This window comes from Vanellus vanellus (genome assembly GCF_965231255.1).
Source record: "Vanellus vanellus genome assembly, chromosome: Z".
NCBI classification, from domain to species: Eukaryota; Metazoa; Chordata; class Aves; order Charadriiformes; family Charadriidae; genus Vanellus; species Vanellus vanellus.
In genome coordinates this window covers 84,710,128-84,735,491 of record NC_138908.1, presented here as the reverse complement: position 1 = coordinate 84,735,491, position 25,364 = coordinate 84,710,128, and the positions used below count along the sequence as shown (strand labels likewise).

At 43.8% G+C, this 25,364-nt stretch overlaps 1 protein-coding gene across 1 annotated transcript in view; it reads left to right on the top strand.

Moving 5' to 3' along the window:
* The window catches only part of LOXHD1 (lipoxygenase homology PLAT domains 1), a gene marked incomplete at both ends in the record, with an annotated part of 152,507 nt that overhangs the window by 95,200 nt on the left and 31,943 nt on the right, over positions 1 to 25,364 (top strand). Inside the window, 8 exons of the mRNA XM_082498034.1 lie at positions 1,148 to 1,310; positions 3,875 to 4,029; positions 5,475 to 5,684; positions 7,093 to 7,216; positions 12,152 to 12,360; positions 16,987 to 17,172; positions 19,891 to 20,018; positions 24,463 to 24,580. Coding sequence (XP_082354160.1) covers positions 1,148 to 1,310; positions 3,875 to 4,029; positions 5,475 to 5,684; positions 7,093 to 7,216; positions 12,152 to 12,360; positions 16,987 to 17,172; positions 19,891 to 20,018; positions 24,463 to 24,580 — 1,293 coding nt within the window. The remainder of the gene's footprint in view (positions 1 to 1,147; positions 1,311 to 3,874; positions 4,030 to 5,474; positions 5,685 to 7,092; positions 7,217 to 12,151; positions 12,361 to 16,986; positions 17,173 to 19,890; positions 20,019 to 24,462; positions 24,581 to 25,364) is intronic.

The window sequence follows — 25,364 nt, the reverse complement described above, 5'->3', positions numbered from 1 at the left end:
GGAGAGCAGGATCCGGCAGCTCAGGGCACAACAGAGCAGCAGTACACAGCAATAACTATATTCGGTATTGCTACAGTGAGAGCTATTCTATTCTTTTACTATGTATTGACATTTTGGTATTTAAATAGTCAACTAGCGAAGAAAGGACCCTGTATTGCTTTGATAAATAATTACATGAGAGCAATTAAGGTGGCCAGTGTTCATATGTATGTTATACACGAAAGCGGCGGCACACAGAGTACTGGAAACGGCAAAAAGCCCCCGTGATACTTAGGAGAGAAATGGTGCTGTCACTAAGGAAAGGACCATCTTTTTCTTCCTTTATTTTGTTACTGTGAGATTAAAACTAACTTCTTTTTTTATTTTTCTTTTTCTGTTCGGACTTGTGGGCTCTGCAAGTTGCTTGATGGCTCATGCCCCTTTCTGTACGGAGACATAGCCTGGGGTGCCTGGCACATAGAAAGCCGCCTGCCTCTCCCCATCTTGGAGGCCTTACAGAAGTCTGTTCTTAATGAGTAGTCTGGGATTGATTTTGTTTACCGAGTGGAAAACACATGTTCTATTGTGTTTTTTTTGTTTGATGATAGAAATCATATTTGTTTCCACCAAAGTGAAGTCAAAACAAAAGATCAAAAATTAAATCACTATTTTTCTCCTCTTAACGCACGTATGGGAATTGCCTGGAAACCAGCTTGAGTCACAGAATTGTAGGGCAAAATCTTGAAGTATCGACTCAGAAAAAAGCCCCTACTGACTTCAAAGGGAATGCTGCCTGAATAGGATTGAAGAGGGATTGCAGAGTCTCAGTAAAACACGGCTTCAGCGGGAATGGTGCAGTCCTGATTAGGAATTTGTAGATCGAAAACTGCGAAGGGCAGAGATCTACTGGATCATATAGCCAGTCTCGCGCAGCCATTGGGAACACTGTTCTCTGCTACATGTTCAGTGCTTCTTCTCAGAGTCCTCAGACGTCCTCTTTCTGGAGGAAATATATTTCTGTATGCTATTTCAGGTCTGCATCTACATACACATGCATACATACATGAGTTGAAAATCCTTGCCTGCACGTCACAGTGTTTTCAAAGGAGAAACGCTAACATGTGTTCGTGTTGTTTTGAGGAGATTATCTCTGCCATGTTCCCTTCAGGGCTCAGAAACTGTCACATTTCCATGTGAAAGATGGCTTGCAAAGTCTGAAGACGACGGCGAGATTATCAGAGAACTGGTACCGTCTGATATTTTTACTGAAAAACTCATGAAGGATGGGACTCTCAAGCAGATAGAGGAAGAAGTTGAAGACCCATTAGAAGGTAATATAATCCTAGGAGTAGGTTGGGATCCATTCATCTGATTTTTTTGGAATATAACATTTGGATGTGTGATTCAGGCAAATGCAGCGCTGGTACGACTGTTCACATTCCTTTCCCTTCCTGTTCTCCGGCCTCTCGTATACCTGAAGCACTTCTGTGCAATGATGCCATTATTTTCCTGTAGGGCATTTATAAACCTGTCACAGACACCCTTTCACACAGACGTAGTTTGCACGGCTCCTCTGATGCCTAACAATTTCTTCCATCTTGTCTCCCAGGCTCTACAAATATCTTTACTTCTTTTCACAACTTCACCTTCCTTTCCTACCCTACCAGTCTGATTTATGCTCCTCTTTCCTCCCAGAGTTGCTTTTCCTGTTGCTCTTCAGGTACATATGGACACCTTCTAAAAATTTGGCTCTAGGCAGCCGCTCTCACCTCATTAAATTGCCACTGGGGAGGAGAATAAATGCTTATGCAGCTCTGAGCCCCTTGTACAAAATATTCACATTCAGTGACTGGCCCTCCTGGTAGCTGAAGCAACTGAACAAGAACTGAAATTTCATCCTAAACTCATTGCTTCTCGGTGTGCCCAGACGTTCCTAACTCTTTTTCCTCTAGGACCTCCTTTTCCCACCCCGAGCTCCTTCTGCCCTTGAGAGAAGTCGTGAACCTTCCTACATCCAAAGCGGAGCAAACCGAATGCAGCTGCCATTTTCATTCTTGGTTCTTGCATCTGGCAACAAGATGATTCAACAGAGAAAATCTTTACTCTCCCTGTTTCTTTTCAAATGCCTGATTTGCATCTACAGTACGCCATTGTCAGGGTGGAATTTATATGGATTGTCAGTGTTTTCCATTGCCAAGGGGAGAGGTGCCTCGCCGTAAGGAAGGATGGAGCCTTTGCACTGTGCCCTTAGAAGAGAGGAGTGAGCTCTTTCCTCCTGTTAGGAACCACATGGTAGCTCCTGGCAGATATTTTTCCTGCGGAGGCAAAGACAGTTTTAATATCAATTATTAAGAGGCATGACTGCTAGATGCCTGCATGGCATTTTCTTTAACTTACTAACTTCTGCTGCTTTACCTTGCATTAGTTACCATGTGTTAACTAACTTGGGTGACTCATTTTTTCCTTCTATAGGCAAAGCCTTAAAACAAGTTTTACAATCTATGGAATAGGATTTTTGCATAACTGAAGGTTTCATTTGGCTGGAAGCTGGGGCTAAGTTTGGGAGCTTCTGATTAGATATATCTGGGACAGCAATTCTATCATCTTCATCTCTGTGAGTCCTCATACCTCTTGGGCAGTGACACAGTGTAAATAAAAGCAATGTAAAATCAGCTTGTGGTGTTCTGAGGATCGTCTTTTATGTAGTAGACTGCATTTCAGTCCTGAAGGTCTCTAGAACCAGTAAGCAAGAACCAGAGAGGGATGCATTGACTAATTAGATGATATGCATTCCTTCCTTCATTACTGACGTGGCAGTTGTCTCTCAAATACGAAGCTGTAACTCTGTAGGACGAAATGTGAAGAGGCAAACCAGAAAACCTGGCCTTGCACCTAGCCTGAAGAATGGTCTCAGGTGATGATCCTGATCCTTTTCTTAGGGAAATCAATGGAAACCTTTCATGGATGACAAAGCAGGCTAGGCCCTGTTTTACTGGGAAAGCTAGGCACAGAAGAAAAAGAATATAGATATCTTCATGTACAAAGAAGAATCCTAACTAAGATTTTTGTGCCTCTTCTTCATTTGCATTGCCCTGGGGTTTGCAAGGAGGCATTCTCCAAGGTTCGTATGCCACCAGGGTAATCAGAGACTTGCACAGTCCCTAATTGTTTTCCTAGTGAGGATGCTTTTGGTAACTGTTTGTTTTCCCTGTGTAATTGGGAAAAGAGTAGCAAAGTAAAAATAGGAGTATTTAACAGGTTTAGTAAAGCACATTACTAAAGATTTGATGAGGTTTTATTGGATCATCATTGAGCAAGCCAAAGGAAAAGGGTACTTAAACAGTACAGCTCCAACTCTTCCTTAATTAAATACTGTCTCAGCAAAAGGACCCAGAAACCTGTTCTCTTTCTGCTTGGGCAATTTATAGAGATACATTCCATTAACTCTGGTGGTAATTGCACATCTGAATCCCTGGAGTTTGTTTATGGAAGATGGAGTATTAAGAATTCACAATACCGAATCACTTGTTCTCAGATGTAGGTCCCCTGAGCCTCGGTATGAAGAGGTGCAGAGTTCCCTCACCTCTATCGACTTCGCATCCAGTAACCACCATAATGATTCTTTGCATTTTTAACTGTGAACTATGTGACCAAAACAATACACAGGCATTGATTAGATGGAGAAAAGGAAAGTCAGCAAATTTCAGCCCAGTGATTCTCCAGTCTTTGGATCATTACCAGAAGCCTGGAAGGATAAAGGATATGGGATTTAAACCTCCAAGAACTGAGTGATGAGCAGAAAGTTTGGGGACCATTTTCCTAGGTGAATTCAGTGTCTAAGATAGACCTTGATAATTCACCTGGCCAGAAATCACATCTCTTTTTCTTTCTACAGTTCACACGTACAAGATCAGCGTGTTCACTGGAGATATCTATGGTGCTGGGACAGATGCTAATGTTTTCCTAAATATCTACGGAGATCTGGGAGACACAGGGGAGAGAAAACTCAGCAAATCTGAAACAAACTTCAACAAGTTTGAAAGAGGACAGGTACAAATGCAACTGGTTAATAACACTTTCCATTTCACAGTCTTTAACCTAAGAAGTCCAGGACAGTCTTTATAGGCTGAGTTTTCCTATGAGGGATGAATTGATTGATTCCATTTACCATGTTCATTACGTCTTAAAATGCTTTGTATGGATTGTCAGCTGGGTATTACAACTGACAGGCACTGCAGCAAATTGGTAGACGTTTCTGTGAAATCACTGATAGACAAATTATGAGCTTGGTTCATACAAACTGGCTTGACTTGTTAGCTGCAGATTTGAGAGCACACAGAACCTGAAGTCTGTCACCCCTGTAGCCTCTGTGCAACTGATTTGCACGTACATAGTATATATTGTAATTCATTCCTGAGCATGATAAACTTATGGGACCAAAACTGCGGCTGTGTGTGAAAAAATAACTCCAAAAGTGGTACTTTGTGGTCAGTCCATGAGTCATATTCACAGCCTCAATTAGAGATACTCGGATAAAATGATGGCAAAGATTTTTTTAGCTGTATTGTCCATACAAATCTAACTGAATTACTGCTGTGGTTGAACCCCAGCCAGCGGCTAAGCACCACGCTCGCTCACTCCCCCCCAGCGGGATGGGGAGAGAATCAGAAGAGTAAGAGTGATAAAACTCATGGGTTGAGATAAAGACAGTTTAATAAGTAAAGCATAAGCCGCACACAGGAGCAAAGCAAAACAAGGAATTCATTCCCTGCTCCCCATGGGCGGGCAGGCGTTCAGCCATCTCCAGGGAAGCAGGGCTCCATCACAGGTAATGGTGACTTGGGAAGACAAACGCCATCACTCTGAACGTCTCCCCACTACTTTCTTCTTCCCCCAGCTTCATGTACTGAGCATGACACCATATGGTATGGAATATCCTTTTGGTCAATTGGGGTCAGCTGTCCTGGCTGTGTCCCCTCCCAACTTTTTGTGCCCCCCCAGCCTACTCGCTGGTGGGGTGGTGTGAGGAGCAGAAAAGTTTTGGACACTGTGTAAGCACTGCTCAGCAGTAACTAAAAATCCCTCTGTTATCAGCACTGTCCCCAGCACAAATCCAAACCAAAGCCCCATACTACTACTGTGAAGAAAATTAACTCTACCCCAGCCAAAACCAGCACAATTACACAGAAAAGTCTTAGTTAGGCTTAAAAATCAGGATGTAAAATTCCAGGAATTCAATATTGTAATTGGTTGTAAAAGTGGCATTTTGTGCAGCTCCCCTCATAGCAGAAGCTGGCTTCAAAACACTTCCCTGCAGAACAGTTTTAGCGTACGGAGATGTCCCTGTAGACTGCTGCAAAGCTTTCAACCAAACACCATCATGTGAGATGGGATTTAAACATATATTGTGCTCTGGAGTCTGCGTTTGCTTTTGTCCAGTAGATGATCTGTTGAGAGCTTGTTAACAGAAGCAACTGCTGTTGAACACTCTGCAGGAGGATACGTTCACTATACAGGCTGTGGACCTTGGCATTTTGTACAAGATCAAGATTCGTCACGACAATAGCATGTTCAGTCCTGACTGGTTCCTGGAAAAAGTAGAGATCCTGGATGAGACCACAGAGGAGTCGTTTGTTTTCCTGTGTGAGCGCTGGCTCTCTAAAAAGAAAGAGGACAAAAAGATAGAGCGTACGCTTTATGAACAGGTACGGTTACGGCTCAAAGCTGTTATCCCAACAAACTGTTACTAACAAATGTAAAATGATTGAATATCTGCTTGAAGCCCAAGACAGATCAGTAAGGACTTATGCTTTTTTACTTGTCCGAAATGAATCTGTGATTTTCAGGCAAGTGCTGAAAGTATGGACACTCTCAGCCCAGTATCACTAGCTCTGTAATTTGCAATTTGACCAGGAAAATCTAGGAGTTCACGTGAAACTCTTCAGCTGAGAGTCAAATGCCTTGCTGATGCACTGTATATTTCCCGGCTGCTGTCCTTGCTGTACCCACAAAGTGGGTTAGTTATGGGTCCCACTATTCAAAGTCCTCGAGCCAAAATATTGGGTCCTTTGACTTCATCCTCATTGGGCTGGATGCGTTTATCTTTTCATCAACTTCTCCCACCAATGCCAAACACAAAAAATCTAGTTTCTTTGCTACAACTCAAAGCACTGAATGGTCTTTAGTGAAGCACACTTTCTACTTGCACATTGTCTGTTGCTTTATCAGACTAATATAGCTAATTGGGATTCGAGGTACATACACTAATTAAAATTAGCAAACGAGATTAATAGACCTCTCTTGCTTCTATACAGTGAAGCATAATAAAGCAGCTGATTATAAGTCCATTATATTTAAGGAGTCCACTTTGCAAAATACAGTGACATTTTAATTGACAGTTACCACTAAAATTATCATTGATGGACTTGGGCCAAACTCATCCTGAATACAACAGAATGGACGTAAGAAGAGTTACACCACAGATGAGTATTGCCATATGCTCCCTCATAAAACTGCAACAGACAATGCTGTGAATTCTTGTGGTCACACTTACCCCGTTGCTCGTACTAATTCATAATGGGGAAAAGCTAATAACTTTTTTTTTAAATTTAATAACTGTGTGGTAAGAGCCTCACATTTATTGGACAATGGCGCTGAATGCATCTGCACTAACTCCTCAAATATAATAGATGTTTTGTATCATTCAGCTTTGCAGTACTCTTCCTGTTATGCTCTTTGACCTGTACCAGGCCAATTAGTCTGACACCACAGTGTGTGCCTTGATAAGCAAATGTGGCACCGTCCCTTCCATCTGAATTTTCTGTGGCTATTGCTCGCACAGGTAGCAGAGAAAAGTTACAACACACCATTAAAGTCCATTATATTTTCTTTTATTATAACACACATCCAAAATGGCCTGTCAAGGTTACCAATGAAGCAAATGAATGACCTGCAGTAAATGACAAGTCACATTTATTTGAGCTACACTGAGCAAAAAACTACCTGGGGAACTACAGGGATTTCTTCTCGTGTTGCTCTTGGAGGCACATGGGAACAGCTGACAGCACTTGAGCACTCAACCTCATTACCTTCCCATACGTGCCTTCCAACTAGAGCTATGATGGTGACCGAAACAGCCCGGATGGCTCATCCCTCAGCCTGTCGAGTCAGGATAGCAATGCAAACCTGAAGGAGACGAAAAAATCCAGCTTGGTCAAGGCAGCAGAAGAAGGATCATGTGAGTGAGCACCGCATTTGATTGTATGCTTGCATGTGTTCTTGGCTTTCAGCGCTTGAGAGGTTGCATTCGTCCTGGTGCAAGGGGAGGCAGAACAGCAAATTGCTTCTCTTCACCTCTTCTTCCTCTCCTGTGGAATTTTGTGATGCTGTAGCTTGTCAGAAGTAACCTCTTCATTGCCAGCAGACATAAGTTCTCCAGGCAGTGTAGTACTTTGGACAACCTGACAATATTGCTAGGTAGGTGATTATTCAAGGGTACACGGTTTTCCATTGTGGTGAGATAAAAAGCCCAGGGGACCTCTATGGCAACCTACAGTCCCAAATTTTGTTGCCTAAGGTTAGATGAGTGCATCCAAACCACCAAATATGGAAAAGGATCTAGTCAACGACATCCATAGGGCCTGCTCAGAAAGAAGCCCACTGACCTGAAGAATCATACCCTCTCTTCCTCCTTCTCCACCAACAACTTCATTGCAGACAGCACTTCAGAGGTGGGGAGAAGTGACACTGCCCTTTGAAGACTGGGGTCTGATAGAGTTAAGGGAAGAATTTATGAAAGTTTTGCATAATTTTGTCTGAAGTGTCCTTCAAAAGATCCAAAGCTCTTTGCAGTGAGAGGGACCGTAGTCAGACATGCTATCAGCGAAAGAGCCTCCCTTGGATTATCAGAGGCTCTTTTCCACATGATTCCTTAAAGTAGCTCTTGTTGCTGACATCAGCTGTTTTTTTTCCTCCTGTATCTCTTTGACCTACTCAAGATCATGTTTCATGCAGCATATTAGATCTCAATTACCAAAGAAGGCTTTGAATTTCCTGAGACCTTATTTGTCATGCTTAAGTCATCTCCCTTTTTCAGGATCAGTCTAGTAGCGCCTCATCACCAAGGACGTTTCTTTAATATGCATTTAAATGTGATTTATTTTAGAACCCTTCAGGTTTTTTCCCTACAACATGTAGCTGCATCACAGCAGCTGTTGGGTTGAGAGGGGAGTGGGACACAGGGAGCTGAGCAAGAGCACAGATAAGTCTCTTGGCTCTCAGAAAACAATCTTCAACTGAGAGCGCTCAGTTGAGTTTCTTCTTTTCTAGAAAGTGGTCTGTCTTATAACTGGGCAGAGTAGGAGGGTCTGCAAGCACTGCCACTGAAAGATGGGGAGTCCATGATCTCTGGGCTGAGCTTTCTGCTCAAATGACCGATGGGAACAGTTGGTCGCTCTAATGTGGAGTTTCATCTTTAGGCTCTGGTTCCTGAGACAAGGAAAAGCTGAATATAAAAGAAAAATCTGGTTTTGGATTGCATCTTATAAGAAGTGAAATATGCCGGACTGTGTCTGCAAAGGCCAGCTTTCGTGCAGGGAGGTTAGTCTTGCTCAGATGCTGCCGATACAAAGCGGGAAAGTTATGCAGGTTTTGTTTCTGTCCTGGCTATGAAGGAACCCTGGAAGATCAGTGTCTATTGGCTGAAATAACCTTCGTGGAAAACTTCCCCAGTCCATCAATATTTCCTTGTAATTCCATTACCACACAGGCCTTTTTTCTTTGTGTTTATATACCTTTTGATTAACCACCTCTGTCTTCCAGGACAATGGTTTATCATCTAAATTGCACCTACAGTTTTTTGTCATCCTACATGGGATCTTTTAGCTTTAGAATAAGATTTTAGATGTATGGTTAAGATACTGTGTTTTACCAAGTAACTGGGCAGCAGCTGAGTCACAGTAACTGTCTGTATATGCTCTTAGTCCACAGCGAGTGCAAAATAATTAAACTTATCTTAAACTTCCACGGTAAGCCAAGTGTAAAATGATGTAATTTGGCTTAGGAGTTTTAGATAGCTTTCACTGACATGGTCCAAGGGAACTCACGCAAATGATTACTGCAGCCCCACTGATGCCCGGTAGCTTGTTGTGATACGATACCTGGGTTGCATGTCCCAAGTCTGTAAGCTGTGAAGCAGACATAATGCTGCACATTGCTTAACCTGGTCTGCAACCCATGTGTCTCGGGGCAACCCTTCTTTTGTAATCCCATATTGTGCTCAAACAAGAAATAAGTGATTCCCATGTTCCTTCTGATATTACTTCTGTGGTGAGACAATGGATAACATCTGCCATGTTGGCATTCCATGTAGTTTCACAAATAATGGGTAAAACATCAACATTTCCCATGAGAATCCCCCTCCAGCCAAGCTAGGATAGTTCCCATCATCCCCATTGTACCAGGGTGGTCTTTCTTCTCTGACTCCTGGAGCTTGTCATCACCGCTATCTCTGTTGCACTGACCTGACCTCATTAAGGAAACTGCATCTTGAAGGAATGTCAGATAAGATGGACTGTGTGAGCCAGACAGCCACCTCCTGAGATGGATAAAAAGCCATCTGTTAATTAGTTGATTAGGGCAAGTGGTATTGGGAGTTGCCTGGGAAAGGGGGCCACAATTTGAGCTGCCCAGTTCAGACTCTGCCATGCTCAAAGGGTGAATACCTTTGAGGTGCAGGAGGTGATGTGAGGATGGAGCACAGAGAAAGGTCCTGTTGACAAGGTACCTGCTTGTGTCTGAACTGGGAACCCTGCTCCATGCTGGAAGGCACTGCCAGAGGTAGAATCATAGAATCGTCTAGGTTGGAAGGGACCTTTAATATCATCAAGTCCAGCCACCAACCTAAAACTGCCAAAACCACCGCTAAACCATGTCCCTCAGCACCACGTCTACTGTGCTTTAAATACCTCCAGGGATGGTGATTCCACCACTTCCCTGGGCAGCCTGTTCCAATCTTTGACAGCCCTTCAGTGAAGAAATTTTTCCTAATATCCATCCTAAACCTCCTCGGTCACAACTTGAGGCCATTTCCTCTTGTCCTGTCACTTGTCACTAGTGAGAAGAGATTGACCCCCACCTCTCTACAACCTCCTTTAACTCAAATAAGACAAGGGTAATTAATCCCCTCACCCAGCCCAAGTTCATCAATTTGAAGCCAAATTTGGTACTTCGTTAGGGTAGCTCTTCACACAAAGTTTTTGTGAACTGCCCCGAAGTCTTCTGATCATGGTGGGGTCTACATCCCCAACGAAACCCAGCCCCCTGTGAGGGGGACACGTGCCCTCAAACAGCCTGAACAGAGACTCCAGGAAACAGGGGGCAAAGGGAGATGGGCTGGAGGACCTGTGGTGTCCTGCTGTGGCCATCTACCTCAAGTTTTGCATTCTCCCATGTTTGAAGAAGTATAACTATGGAGTACCAGAGAAAGAAGGATACAAGGGAGAGGAGAGATAAACATGCTAAAGGTAGTTTTTAAAGGAAAGAACAGCAAACAGTGTTTCCTGCTGTCTGCCAGCAAGCTAATCTTTGCCTCTCTACCTGTTATTTAAAGTGGGAAATGATAACAATTTCTCATAGTTCTCACTTTTTATATAAGTGTTTCAAGTACTTTGGCTTAAGGATGCAACATCAGTTGGAAATGATGGTACTTCTGTGAACTTAGTCTGTCGCAGGAGAACAGATTAAAAACTGTATAAAATAAAATTTTGTCCCTATTCAAAATATACTTTTTATAAAAGAGTCTGCAGCAGTTCTAAACATGACCCCCTCAACATATTCTTATAAAATCTGTGTTGTTTATAGCTAACTCCTTTATCCTGTTAATAGCAGCAGCTCCAACGGTTATTTTGTGAAGAATGCGATGCATATAATTATGCTGATGTGCACACTGAAATGTAAATTATGCCATAAAGGGGAGAATAAGTCTTGCCTAATCATCAGTTAATTTTGTGCTGGTACACAAAATCCTCAGACTGGGGCTGAATGAATCTCTTTGGGTTCTGCTCTGTCCAGAGGTAAGAACAGATTTGGTCAGCCTTCCCTGATATTCTGAGCTTGATGTGAATTTCTTGTACAACCCCCACCCCAAAAATGTTGTTAGCTATCAGAAAGCAAAATTAGATATCAATCTTGGATGGTTTGAAAGCCAACCGAGTTTTTTGTCAAGGTTTATAAACCTTTTTTATTTTTTTACATCAAAAAAGTGATGATGAAGCCAGGCTGAGTTTTGAGTCTGTGACGAGGCAAGTTTCAGAGCTCTGAATCTTGACAGAACAGTTTGAACAGCCCTGCACAAATGTTCTGAGAAATCAAACGAGTATTCAGCATCTAATTCTGCACCGACCGCTCGGCTTACCCAAATAAGCTTTTGGAAAGCACTTGAAAAGCAGTCTGGCACCTCCTCCCTTTTAGCAGCTGAACTGAAATTTCTGAAAGCCACAGAAAAAACTGCTAAGTCCCAAGCCTTGGCCTGAAGGTTTTTCTCCTAATCAATATTACTATGCATTATATAAAAATATTGTGTGACCTACCTTTAATACAAGGATTAGTCATAGTTTGCCTGGATTTGCAAAGGGATGCTGAAACCCTCAGCTGCACCATAGATCACAGCAATCCTTGAATGAAGCAGAAAGGAGAACATTTGCAGTTGTACTGGGACGTTCAGTCAGTGGTGGTTTACCTTGGAGTCAGCATAGATTTATTTACCTTTATTGAATAGTGAGTGTAAGATTGCTTTGGTCTAATGGCCTATTTAAAATTTAGGTGCTCGGTCTCATCTTCACGAAGGTCTCTTGGGGTAAATAAGGATTCAAGCCCTTTGCTGTTCTCTCACCTGTTTGGGAGAAACCTGGACTTGCAGCTGGTGGGGTTGCCTGGGGAAATTAACCCTTGCAGAATTCGGTCCCAGTTGTGCATGGGGAATTAGCCTCCCGTGCGCACTGGTAGCCCAACGCAGCATGGCGTTACCCCTTCTCTGAACGAGTTCAACGGGATGTGAACCTCTTTAACATGCACTACTGCTCCCTCTGATGGGACGAGTTCCTGATTTTATGAAGTCTCATGAAAATGCACGTGTGTGTGGGTTTTCTGATGACTAAACCTCTGTTCGTTGCAGTGATCCCCTACCACATCACCGTCACGACGGGCACAGAATTTGACTCCAGCACCGACAGCCGAGTGTTCATCATCATCATGGGTCCTCAGAAAGTGCAGACGGAGAGGTTGTGGCTGGATCTCCCAGAAGGAAAAGACGAGTTTGCAGATGGCTCCGTAGAGAAATTCTCTGTTTGGGGCCTCGATGTTGGAGAGATCAAAAAAGTGGAGGTACTTTGTGAACACAGCGCAAACACTGGAGGCAGATGAAATACATGGTCAAAGATGGCACATGTTCCTGTTATTCTTAGCAGTGAAGGAAAGCCACTTGGGTCTAAAAGGAATGTAAACAGGGATTGCTAATGAGATTTCACATATGTCTGAACCTGAAAATAAGTACGCTTTACAGCTCACAAAACCAAGACCCTGGGGAGGCAGAAGATAATTTTGAATTATAAGGAAGCTGTAACATATCCCAGTTTTGTCCCATCTCTGGCACCATTTTTTCTTAGTCAAGCCCTGTTATTGACAGATGCAATGAAATTTCCCAGGATGCAGTCCTCTATCAGTCTTTTTCCCAGTTGATTTTTACAGTACTTCCAGTTGGGTTTCATAAATTGTGCCTGCAGTGAGAAACACATCTTGTATAATTTTCTAGCTAAACATGAAAATTGTTTTTACAGCTTGGAGGACCCAGGCTTAGAGAAGAAAATTAATCATCGTTCATAAGTAACGTACACAAATAGATTTCAGTGCAGGAGTCATTTTTCCTGCTATGGCTCAGGGAGACAGAATTTGCATAAACTTTCCATCACTGAGCTTAAACTTCTCATGAATCTTCCAGTGCATTTGTGTACATCATTTCATGTGGCAGTTCCATCTCCTGAAAGCCTGCTCCAGCTCCCAAGAGCTGAAACCCACAGCATCTGAGGACTTCAAGAGCCTGTTTAATTTTACTTTTGCCCCATGCCTGGTGTTGCAGTAAACCTACCTGTTGGTGCGCATGCTTGTGTATTCAGAGAGAACCCTAACTAATTAAAAAATCTTTGCAGTTGTATGTCCTGTTGTAGCAGCTGATAGACTGAAGCATTCCCATTACCTTTCATTCAAGCAGTGGATTCTGGCACCTTGAGAAATCCCCATACTAGATTTGAGTTTATTATCGAGCCATTTTTTTAATGCAATCCAAGTGCCTGAATATTATGAGTATGAGAGGCATGTTCTACCTAGCCATCTCTAGGTCAAACTTTGAAAGTGAAGCAAGTACATAAATCCTTCTCTTCCAGACCGTGTGCCCATGGGAACAGCCATGGGCTGGGATAGGGAGGGAGGAAAAAGCCAGTATGAACCCGCAGTGTCAGAGAGACAGAGCAAGCTGGATGAAGAAAGAAATAAAAAAGGTCGCTGGAAAAGAGAGAGTGAGTAGGGTGACAAATGGGCAGAGAATAGGAGAAAATAGAAGAAAATGCTTGAAAATAGAAGCAAGGAAAAGAAATAATTTGAAAAACATTACAAATGGGAAAGAAGAGAAAAGGCTACGAATGAAATGCAGAGAGCTAGAAGAAGAAATAACATGTGGCTTTCAAGCTGGGTGACGTTCTTCTGCACTCTTTCACCCCTGTCCTCAGTGATCTCACCAGTCTGCTGTCTCACCTCTTGCTCATTTTTCCCTTTTGGTTTGTAACCCCCCAGCTCGTGGCTGGAGAAGCCATCTGCTCCTGGCCGTCTGCCTTCCTTCATGCAGTGCCCTCTGCTTGGAAGGTCTCTTCTTGTTGATCCACGTCCCAGGGATGACATCGATGTGCCAGTCTGCCGTGGTTGCCATGGAATCAGTCCATATTTTCCGTGCAGAAAATTGCAGTATTCAGGGACATTGCAGAAAATTGCTAGTTATCTACTTGGGAAAAGTGAGGAACAGTTTGTGCTTAGATTTGGCATTTGGCATCTTCTGGAAGAAGGCAAGTTCTGAATATGAGTTACCCATGTGAAAATAGCATAGAATAGGGATTAAGTTTCCAGAAGCCCTCTGCATAACCCAGGCAGCAGACTGCAGGATTTTGTAGGATCGTAAGATTTGCAGCGTGATGCCACTTTTAGTTTGGTATTATTCTCCTGCTGCAAATATACTATAGTGAAAGCAGAAGCAGTAGAACGCGCAGTAATTTGAAAGGGGCCCATTTATACCTGTCTTGTAAGCCTACAGGTATAAAATTTACTACTGTTGTACTTTAACAGACATGCTGACATGAAAATAAATAATACAAGTTATTTGGTATAGGCACTTTATACTGTGTTCTTAAAACAAGTTTTAATATTTCTTCTCCTAATGAATGAAAGTAGCTCTGCTCCCAGGCTGCTGTTGCTGCAGAGAGACACGGGTATGATCAGAAGAGCCCTGCACTGGTCTGCGTTTCTAAACCACTTCTGGTTCAGAACCCTTCTCCATCACAAGCACAGAGTAAAGTGTGATGGAGTGTTAAGTGTTGCAAGTCCAGTCCCTCACCGGCTAGGGACCTGATCCTGGAAGACCCTTGGGTGCCTCTAATATTCTCTGCACCTTCCAGAATAAGCAAGAAACCCTGGGTTTTGGGCGTCTTTTCCTTCTATCTACCACTCAAATTCTCTCCCATTTCCCCCTGTTGTTGCATTTGGTTTCAATGTGATTGTGAGCCGCCCAGTGCAAATCGTGCATCTTAGTCTTGGCGATGTGAAGTACTCAACAGTCCCTCATTCCCAGTGGGAATGAGTTACAAAGATTTTCAAACAGCCCAAGGATGTATCTGCCTTTGAAATTCTGTCATTCTAACTTGGTTCAAAAACATCTCAGCCCAAACAGTTTGTGGTATTGGTATGAACGTCCAGGTTACACTGCTGGCGTGGCCACGGCTTTGGATCACTCACTGCATTGGCATGGCCCGTCTAAGATTTGCTTGGAATTGAAAGGCAAATCCCATTGCTTTGCTCTAAAAGACCAGCCATAAGGAAGGTGCAGCACTGATGACTTTATCCCAGACTTTACAACATTGTTCTTGGAGCCCTTGGAAATCTGCTTGTGTGCAGGTTCTCTGAGGCAGGAGAGATGCTTTCTTCAGGCCAGTCCTGATACCGAAGGAGTTAAATGTTGCTGTGAAAATCTGGTACCTAACAATGTCTTGGAATGGCACTTTAGGAGGTGGCTGTAACAAACCCAAATGAGCAGCAGACTTTAATTGGCTCATTGGGATTTCTCCGGCTGTTCTGTCCCCGCTTCACTGCAGAGCCGTTGCCCTGAACTTTCCCCAACGCCTCATCTGCACCACCCTGCAAATGGTCTCGAGAGGCTGTGTGCCGACTCTCCGGGGGCTTTGGGTTTGGAGAAGGGCAGCCAAGCTGGCAGAGAGGGAATGGGAAGGCAAGTGTTATATTCCCATTCACCTCACACCCCAGGAATCTGAGAATTAATGCATCCATTGTAGACTTGAATTTCCCTAGTGGTTAACTCTAATTTTCTGCAGCTGCACAGACATTAGTATAGTAATAATACTCCTAATAGCAGCGATGGCTGAAACAGTCAGATAAAAAAGATCACTTGTTTTGGGGGGAAAAAAAGAAAGATACCACAGATATATCACCCTAGATGAACCTGTTATTAAAAATTATTTTCTGAGCAACCCTAAATATCTTAATAATTTAAAAACAAAACCAGCGAGAGCTAAGGACCTCATTTTCCTCGTGACGACACAAACAACACTTGCTCTGAAAATAACTAACTGTAGGTAGCTCTTTCATTCAACCGTTTATGTACAGATATCTCATTGGCATGACTGGCTGACTGCATTTCGTACATCAGCTGGGATACATAATTATGCTTATAAGTCTGCCCCGGGATGAACTACCCACGTTCTTTAAGAGACACAAGCAGTTTCTTGGAGAAGTTTGCACCATTGGCATGCTTTTGCTGCTGATATACCCATAGGAACACTGCTTGTGTTGCCAGATTCAGCTCCAGGTGGGTTTTGGCTTTCCTAACCTCATCTCTGCACACTTGGTCAGTGTCTCTGTATTTCTCCAGGTCTCCTGTCCTTGCTGCCACCCCTAGTACTCTTCCTTTTTCCATTTATGTTTTGTCAGGAGCCCTTTGTTCATCCATGCAGGCTTCCTGCCACTCTTGTGTGACTTCCTGCTCTCCAGGATGGACCATTCTTGAGCTTGGAGGAGATGATCCCTGAAAATCAACCAGCTACAGATGCAAGCTCCATCTGTTGGCTCCTATACAAACCTGGAGCTTCTGCAGTTTAAGGAGCTGGGAAGCTGAGAAACAGCTTGATACATATAATTGACTTAGATGTGGATTTGTGAAGGAAGGAGTGCTTGAATAATACATGTGGGTGTTTGCCTAGCTGCATCTTTCATCTTGGCTCTGAAGCTTTGCATAGTCACTTCTAAGCATTGTAACAGCAGTGGAAGGGGTTGCAACGATGGAGAAATGGGTCTGTAGAGACCAGCAAACTAGAAGATAGAAGTCAATGGAGCAGAAGGAGAGTGTTAAGAGACTAGACATGTTTTCATGTAGGTCAGTCCAGTCTACCTTGCTTACTTTTAGGACTAGCAGTGTTCTGCCTTCCCTAATGCTCAGCAGCTGATGACCTCAGCTTCCCTGCCCACATCAGCTGCCACGTACACTGGTGTCCTGCCTGTTGGGCAGCAATGGCACAAACTATATCATGGCTTGCTCCATTCCACTGTGCAAGTGTTTTTTGTGACGATGTGTGTAGTCAACACTCTTAGTCCTTCATCGCTGGTTAAAACCTCCAGTCAGGGTCTCTCCTACAAATAAATTCTTTTTAACCAACAGTGTTTTCTTGCTGACTTTCACAGGTGGGGCACGATGGAGCTACCCCTGAGAGCTGCTGGCTGGTGGAAGAGCTCACCATCATTGTGCCCACCAAAGGCGTCATGTATAACTTTGTCTGTAAGTGCTGGCTGGCCAGAGACAAAGGTGATGGACTGACCTCACGAATCCTCAACATCCTGGATGCTGACTGTGTTAATGTTGGCCTCAAGGTAGGCTCTGGGCTCATCCTGTATCTTTAGATGTTGCATGGACCTGTGCTTTTAGAGGTTGTATGTCAGCAGTTCTCTGACTTCTAAATGTGGTTCGAGCCTTTTATTTGCAGAGGATTTCTTTGTTATTTCTTTAGCAAAATCTTTAGGAGCAGTTTAGCATCTCTACCACTTAGAGCACTGGCTGGATGCAGCCATGGCAGAGGCAGAAGGACAGGGTAGGGCAGAGCCAGTAGGACACAGTTCGGCAGCATGTCCTCATTCTGTAACCACACCTGGAGTACCCATGGCGTCACTCCATAGAGTGGGAGCAGCTTCAAGGTGAACACCTTGGTGCAATCTGACTTGATCATGTTTTGTTTGGGGAGATACTTCTAACTCATTAAATTAGAGTAGTGGAGATATTTTAATCTCTGCATAATGTGGCTACATATCAGCTTTTCTAATACAAGAACAGAAAACTGAATTCAGTTAGAAACTAATTCTAATTGGAAGTTGTTGAAACATGGAGACATTTGTAAGCTTGATCTTTGAAATGAATTACTGATTAAACTTGAACAAGCAATGAAAAAAGCTATATAGTCTTTTCATCCATATATATGAAATTTCAAGTAATGTGTGCTATGCCATATTTCAACGAAGTACAAATTGGAAAGCTGAGCTATGCTGATTTTGGGTGTAAGATTTATAACAGAAATAACAGTCTGGATGAATGGGACAATAATACTGTGTTTAATACCTGTATGGCAATTTAAAATCTCTATAGATGTGTTTCTATTTACAGTGAGGTTACACTTTCATAGTACATTAATTTTTATTTATGATGCTCGTGATTCCCAAGCTAAAGACATTCTGCTGAAATCTTTCTTGTTCCCCAGACACATGAAAACATAATAACATTTTTAGCATCTCTGAAGGCTTCAACAGCTCAACGTAGGTTGCAGTGGTAGAATTGACCTAAGAGGGGAAAAAAACTCCCCCAGACTAAATAAACAAGGTTAAAAACCTAACCTCTTAAAAACTTCCCATCAGTTGTTTAACCTGCTGGATATGGTTTCCAAACTCCTATCAGTGAGCTGATGGCTTGCCTGTAGATTGAAGTGGATGTTAATGAAAGCTTATGTTCAGTCTTCCTTTAAAAGCCCAATCCTGAATATTTATTTTCATAAGCATGCCAAAAATAGACACATCTAACTAAATTTTTTCTATGATGTTGGTCCAGAAACTTGCTGAAAGGTCTGAAGGAAATCAGGGGAGATGCTTGAGACATGAAATCAGAAGTGCACATTTGACTTTCTGATCAGTCTCCTAGTTGAGGGAATTTGGGACCATACCCTCGTAAATAGCTACAGTTAGAAACTGAGTTTAATTTTTTTTTTTTTAGAGTTCAAAGAAGACTAAGATGTTTAATGTCTTTGGGAAAATGAATCCTTTTCCTTTTTGCTTTTGGTTGACTCTTGCGGAGCCATATGTACCCATTTCAATTTAATTTTCTTCTTGGCTTGATATTCCCTCTTTGTGCTTTAAATTGAGTATTTGCCTCCCCATACCAGTTAATGTCCACCACAGTCATTAAAAACCTTTAATGCATTGGTAAAAGAGTTTTTCTTCTCCTACCTATAGCAAATATGATTCTTTGCTATGATTTAAAATGTATGTGGATGAATACATGATGGACAGGTTACTCAGGATTGACCAAACATGAAAAAGAGTTTTTCTGTGACTTTATTCATTTGCACTGTTTATTTATGTGGCAATCACAATTCAGGCCAATAAAACTTGCTAGCAATGTACTATTTTGAATACATTTTGTTGGGGCTGTTTCTTGATATTCTCCCACCTCTTAAATCCAGACACCTTGTTACCATAGGTACGATCTTGAAAGCACCTAATGGCCCAAAAGTCTTAATGCCACTGACAGCCACTGGGACTTGCAGGCTTTTGAAATGTTTTATTCTGAATCTTATTATTCACATGTCAGGAGAAAAGAACAAAGTCAGGTTAATAAGGTGAAAATGAAGCAAAACATCTTTCCGCCAATTGGCATACATTTAATGTACGAGATCCGGGAACACTCTGCGTTCGATGCAGCAGTGTGCATCCCACTGGGAAACAGGATAGCTGCATTCTTCTGCTGTGGAAAACGATTGGACGTACAGACTTTAAAACTATTAATTATGTTGGACTCAATGCTGCCCAGATGGACACCAAATACTTGGGGGAAATATTTTGCAGTCAAGGGAAAGAAAAAATTGTGTCTTTGGGAGCTGTTTTTTAAAAATGGAAAAAATCGGTGTATTATGAAGGTCTGGAGTTCTGGGAGGTGTCCAGGAGGAGATGCCAGTAGCAGAGGGTTGGAGACCCACCTACTGATGTGAGGGTTTTGACTCCTGTGGAGAAGCAGTTCACCAGGTCTTTATCTCTCCCCAAGCATATGGTTGTCACAATGAGTATTTCTCACTCTGAGTCTATCTAGGCTGAGAAAATCTGCAGAAAAGGTCATAGATGATGCAAAGAGAAAGGTCCTGTAGCAAGTTTCAGTCTCTAACTTTGCCTCTGGGAACCGCAGTGTGGAGAGAAACCGAGAAGTTGTGTTATAAGCATTTCTGGCAAAGAGGTAGATCTGCAAAGCCTGTCTAGCCTTTTGCCCAGGTTTTTTCTTGGGTTAAGGGACAGCTGTTCGCATGAGACCTTCTGACTGTTTCAAATCCTCACCAGATCCTCTACGAAGTCACGGTTGTGACTGGAGACATCGAAAGCGGCGGTACCGATGCCAGTATTTTCATGACTGTCTTTGGATCCAATGGGAACACTGAGGAGATGCAACTGGAAAAAAATGGAGACAGGTACACTAACTTAGTAATTTTTGTTGGTTAGAAGTGGAGTGATAACAGATTCTAGCATCAAGTCAAGAAGTACTTGGGGCTTTGATCATGCCCCTACTGAAACACAAAGATAAACTATTGAGTTTATAGATTCAGAACTGGGCCCTTTGTAAGTCTTATTGTCATGTATTCAGGGCAGCAGACAGGAGAGCGCTGTGTAGCCAGGGAAACCATCCTTTACCATTTGTAGAAGTTTTGCTTAACCTGTCCCTCAGTGGCATTAGAGATAAGCATTGCGAACAAAAATATGAATCGTGAAGTCCTGCGTTGGGTCCAAGAGGAACTGTAGACATTGCATGAAACCACAGGCGCAATTTCTGCAAAATGCATCTTTTGTGGGAAAACAAGTAATTTAATTTAAACATTATTTAATGGGAATGCATGAGTAACTGCATAATGAGAGACAGAAAAACCAACATGCACACACCTACCTTGGGAAGTGCCTGTGATGGGAAGGTGATGACTCCCCTCCATCTTCTCCCCCCGCTTGCTTTGATGGCCAGGTGTCATCCAGCCTGGTCCAGAAGCCACGTGAGGGATGCTAGGGCCTGAGCTGGTGTCTGAGGGCCCCAGCTGAGAAGTGGGCTTCTTATCTTAGGCTCTTTGTTACGCTAATGTAACCGTTTGGTTTTGGAACTGGAGCTGGCTGGTCTGCAGCTGGCACAGAAGGGACACATGATGACATCTGTCTGCTCAGATGTGGTCTTATGGTGCAGAGAGAGGGGACTGGGCCATGAGCTGCACAGAGCGCTGCACTGCGTGCTCTGTTTTACTGAAAAGGTGAAATCTCATGCTTTCTTCAGCAGAGACAGCTAACAGCCGGTAATCCTAGTCTGACGCCAGCACTTCTGTAAATCAAAAAACCCCACATCCCACTGATCCATTTCCTCAAGCTTTCCTGTTCCTTTCTAGCACCTCCCTTGGTACTGAAAGCTTTGGCAAGAATGAACATGGCATTAGCCGGATTTTAGAGACGGGCTTCATCAGCCTTAAATTTAATTAATTGACTACCTCTGATCTTATTCAGCAAAGTGTCTACAGAACGTCAGGAGGACTGGAGTACTTGGCCACACGGTTTGAGGTCAGCTTGCTGAGGTGATGCTGCACTCTTCCCCCCAACTCCTGCTGATGCAGTTCTTCCGCCACAGCTTTGTGTATCACGTGTGGGCTGGATAATTGAAGATAAGGCTCCTTGCATAGAGGCGTTTGCTCAGGGGATGTTTTACTTGCAGCTGTCATAGCAGAGTGGGTGTCTGGGCAAGCATGTTCAGCTAAGCTTGAAACCTTCACATGTTTAGTTAGTAACAAGCACGAGCCTTGTTTGCTCTGAAAAAAAAAAAAAATGTTAGCAGAGGTGCTGCTGACTACACTCTCCATGAGAAACACCGCTGAGTCACGCTGAAAGATGTAGCTTTTGGCCCTGGTCCCCATCAGAGAGAGACATCCCACGTGCAGGGCAATGCACTGGGTTACCACCGTGTGTAGCTATCAGTGACATCCTCCTTCCAACACCCCAGGCAAGCCCAAACTGATATGTCTTCCACTATTTTAAGCCCAACAGCCAATTTTAGTAGGGGGGAAAATGGACCACAGCTGTTTGTATTTAAAATTAAAGCAAAAATCACGACAGAGGACATCAACCAAAAATCTCTAAAGGGGACCAAGACATCTCCAACCCCTCAAGAGAGGGATTGCAGTTTCACTCCAGCTGGCCAGGCAAGTGATATCCCTAAACTATGTGGCCTATAAAAAACCATCACATTTGTCTATATGGGTGAGATGGATAACCTCTGCTACAAGGATATGAAAACTCAATAAAGGAAGGCCTCACAGTTCATATGTTATTAGTTGCTTGGGCTGTCTTCTGCCAGTAGAAGATCTGCCAAAGGTGATGAAAACTCACTGGGTCTGTATAAAGAAGGAGGATGTGTAAAACAGAGCTATTAATACGTTAAGATCCCCAGGATGCTGTGCTATTCCTTGGGGAGGTACTGGCACATCTCTCCTAGCTGGGGACACTCTGTGTCACACCTCCAACTGTACAGAGCTCTCGTCATAGCACCCTCTGCGGAGGACACGCGTGTCCCCAAATACACACATTGCCTGTTTCCACACCACTCCCACCAGCCTTCATCCAGCTCTTAACACCACAGGCTGCCTCGGCTCCTGTTTCACGTAGAAACCTCGCCAGCCTTTGCGCCAGCAGCGAGGGATGGATGGGAGACACTGCAACCAAACGGTGAAAGGCGCTTCATCTTCATTGGGGCCGCCCCAGTGCCAATTCACTCACAGCAGCTTAGTGCATTACAAAGAACTGTCTGTCTAACCTGCCGCAGATTTAAGGCAATTTTAGCTACATTACTGTTATGTCCACGACCTCTGGGCAACAGAAATATTTCGAAGTGCAGGCATGGGTAGGAAAGCTTAATGAAATCCCTTAGATAAATGCTTCAGTGTCCTGGAAAAGGAAGAACGGCAGTCAGATTGTCTGGGTACTTCTTAATTTTTTTCAGGCTTATATTCATATTCATATACATTAGGGATAGAAAAGAGCTCTGGGGTCACCCAGTTTGTCTCTTTAGCTACTGTTTCCCACTAGTAGAATGACTTCTCGGGAGTAGCAGGTAAGTATCAGCCTTACAAACTGTAAACAGGGCATTTACTGAAGATAAATAATGGTTTATTTCGTTGACTGCCTGTTTACCTTGGAGTTGCTCAGTCTGGCAAGGAGCAGAGTGAGAGATTTCTACAAAGCTTTGTAAGTAGTAGTGATTGAAATGAAAACTGATCATAGGATCATGGGATAATTCAGGCTGGAAGGGTCACACCTTTTTCTTAAATAGAAGTGGAAATCAATCCAGTCCAGGCACAAAAGCGCATTCTCTTTCTCACAGTGCGACAGGCTGTCTTGGTATCCGGTACCACAGAAAGACAAATAACAAGAGAGGGGAGTTTTTCAAAGAGCAAACATAACCCTTAATAACTAGAAGCGGACTGGGACCAAAACGCCCCCTCCAAATGCCTCTGGGAGCGCAGGGAAAGCAATGCCTGGACGAAAACTGAGAGGCTTGAGCCAATCCCCGTTGCTAACATCTGCAGCTATGCAGGCTCAGATAATGGTGTGAGGATAATCACATTCAAGCTGCAGGGTGTAATCTGAGCAGAGGTTGGTAAAGAAATGGTTTTTTTTCTCCAGATCCTGGCACTGCACAGCTGTAGGAGGCAAAGTGCATTGCCAGGAATGAGATGTCATCGTTTTGGTTTGTCTATATTATGGTAGAGCCCACAGTTTGCAGAGCTCTCTCCAAACCTCTCAGCAGACTCAGGTAACTCACAAGGAGAAGTCTGCGTGAAGGAGGAACCTCAGCAGCAGAGCGGTCACGGTGATGTTTGTTAGACCCCCTGGATTTGGCTGCCCTTCTACTTAGCACGGGTTGGATTTCTATCTCCAAGCCCACAGCAGGTCTGCCAGAGCATTTTGGGGACAAACCTAGAAGAAACACTTGCTGTAAATAGAGTAATATTGAGCCCGAGACAGCGCTTGCGCTAGAGTGAGGCTTTCTTCCGAGCACCGTTGATGCTGAGGGAAGCAAGGTAGCTGCGGTCCTAGCCAGTGTAATGTCTTTTCAAGAAGCATATGTTAGTTTTTCCCCTTTTCCTGCTTTCTGCTGATTGCTTTGGATGAGCAGTTCCTACACATCCTTCTGCCTATATACAGCAGCGCGGCGTAGGGAAAGATCTTTCGTGCGATGTTACACAAACCTATCCTGGGTCTTAGCAGAGACTGAGCTCATTTGCAAATCCGAATCCCCCAAACTCAGGAGGGGAGTGTGGGGCGGTCGGCTTTGGCTCCTTTCTAACACAGTTTTCCCGCACTCACTAAACTCAGGCGTTGGGCTCCGACTTGCAATCAGGTTACCGTATTTGGCTGAACTGCAGCTACTGCCTATCACCGCCGCAAACGAGAAGTTGCGTGTGGCGTCTTAGCGAAAGAAGATTAAGCAAAATTGCTTTGCCTTTTAGTTGGGACGGGCTAAGGGCAGGCACGTGGGCAGACGCCAGGAGGAAGGCGATGTGCAGAGACCTGACTGTGAGCGTCTATTGTTCCGGTTACAAACAGAGTGATAATGTATGCTACAGGCTGCCTGGAACGACTCCAGGTGCCTTGTACGGGCTTGATTTTCCAGGGGAGGAGGAATCCCTGTCAAATCTACACCGAGGTGTCTTGCCAAAAACACGGTAGCTAGTGATTGCAGGACGGGAAAACTCGAGGCCAATAAAGTGCGCTCATAAACTTTTAATTTGAGGCTGTTGGCAAGGTGCGAGTTGCAGCATGGACAGGGGATGGAGACGCAGCGATGCTGTAAAGCAGCGGGAAACCTCCTTGGTCTTTCAACCTCCCCAGGTTTGAGCGAGGCCAAGAGGACAGTTTCATTATGGAGATTGCTGATATCGCACCCCTCAGGAAGATGAGGATCCGGACGGATGGGAAGGGGACTCGCCCGCACTGGTTCCTGGAAAGGGTAATGCACTTCATGTTACATATCTCTTTGCAACCTGCTTGTGTTGAAGACTCTCAGCCCTTGAGAAAGAGGAGGAAGGCAGGGCCTGTTGCGATAGGACAGGGGGTAATGGCTTTAATCTAAAAGAGGGAAGACTTAGACTAGACAGAAGGAAGAAATTGTTTACACTGAGGATGGTGAGGCACAGGCCCAGGTTGCCCAGAGAGGTAGGAGATGCCCCATCCCTGGAAACATTCCAGATCAGGTTGATGGGACTCTGAGCAACCTGGTCTAGTTGAAGATGTCCCTGCTTGTGGCATGGGGGTTGGACTAGATGGCCTTTGAAGGCCCCTTCCAACCCAAACCATTCCGCATTCTATCCTATGATTCTATGACTCATTTTTTTTCATTGCCTGCCTCTTTCCATTTGGTTTCTTATGGGTTTTTCCTGCAGTAATTGAGTCAAAAAAGAAGAGAGCAAGGGCAAAAACTGTGTCGTAAAGCTTTACCACAGTCTCTGCTGTTAGATCTCACTCTCCTTCCCTGCCTTGGCTTGATACCCAGGGCACCTGCAATATTTTCTAGTCCCCGGGATGTACCCTCAGCTCCTGCAGATCCCTGCTATGCTCTCACCCCATGGGAGAGTGGATCCCCCTCTGCTGGGCAGGGACAGCTACTGTGGGCCTGGGCTGGGTGGGACATTTTCAAATAATCCATTCTTTCAGGTGAAGCATCACCATCAGGCAGATTTCTTTCTTTTCTTCTTCATACAAGTAAGGTGTTGTTTTCTTCTTCCATTTTGAAT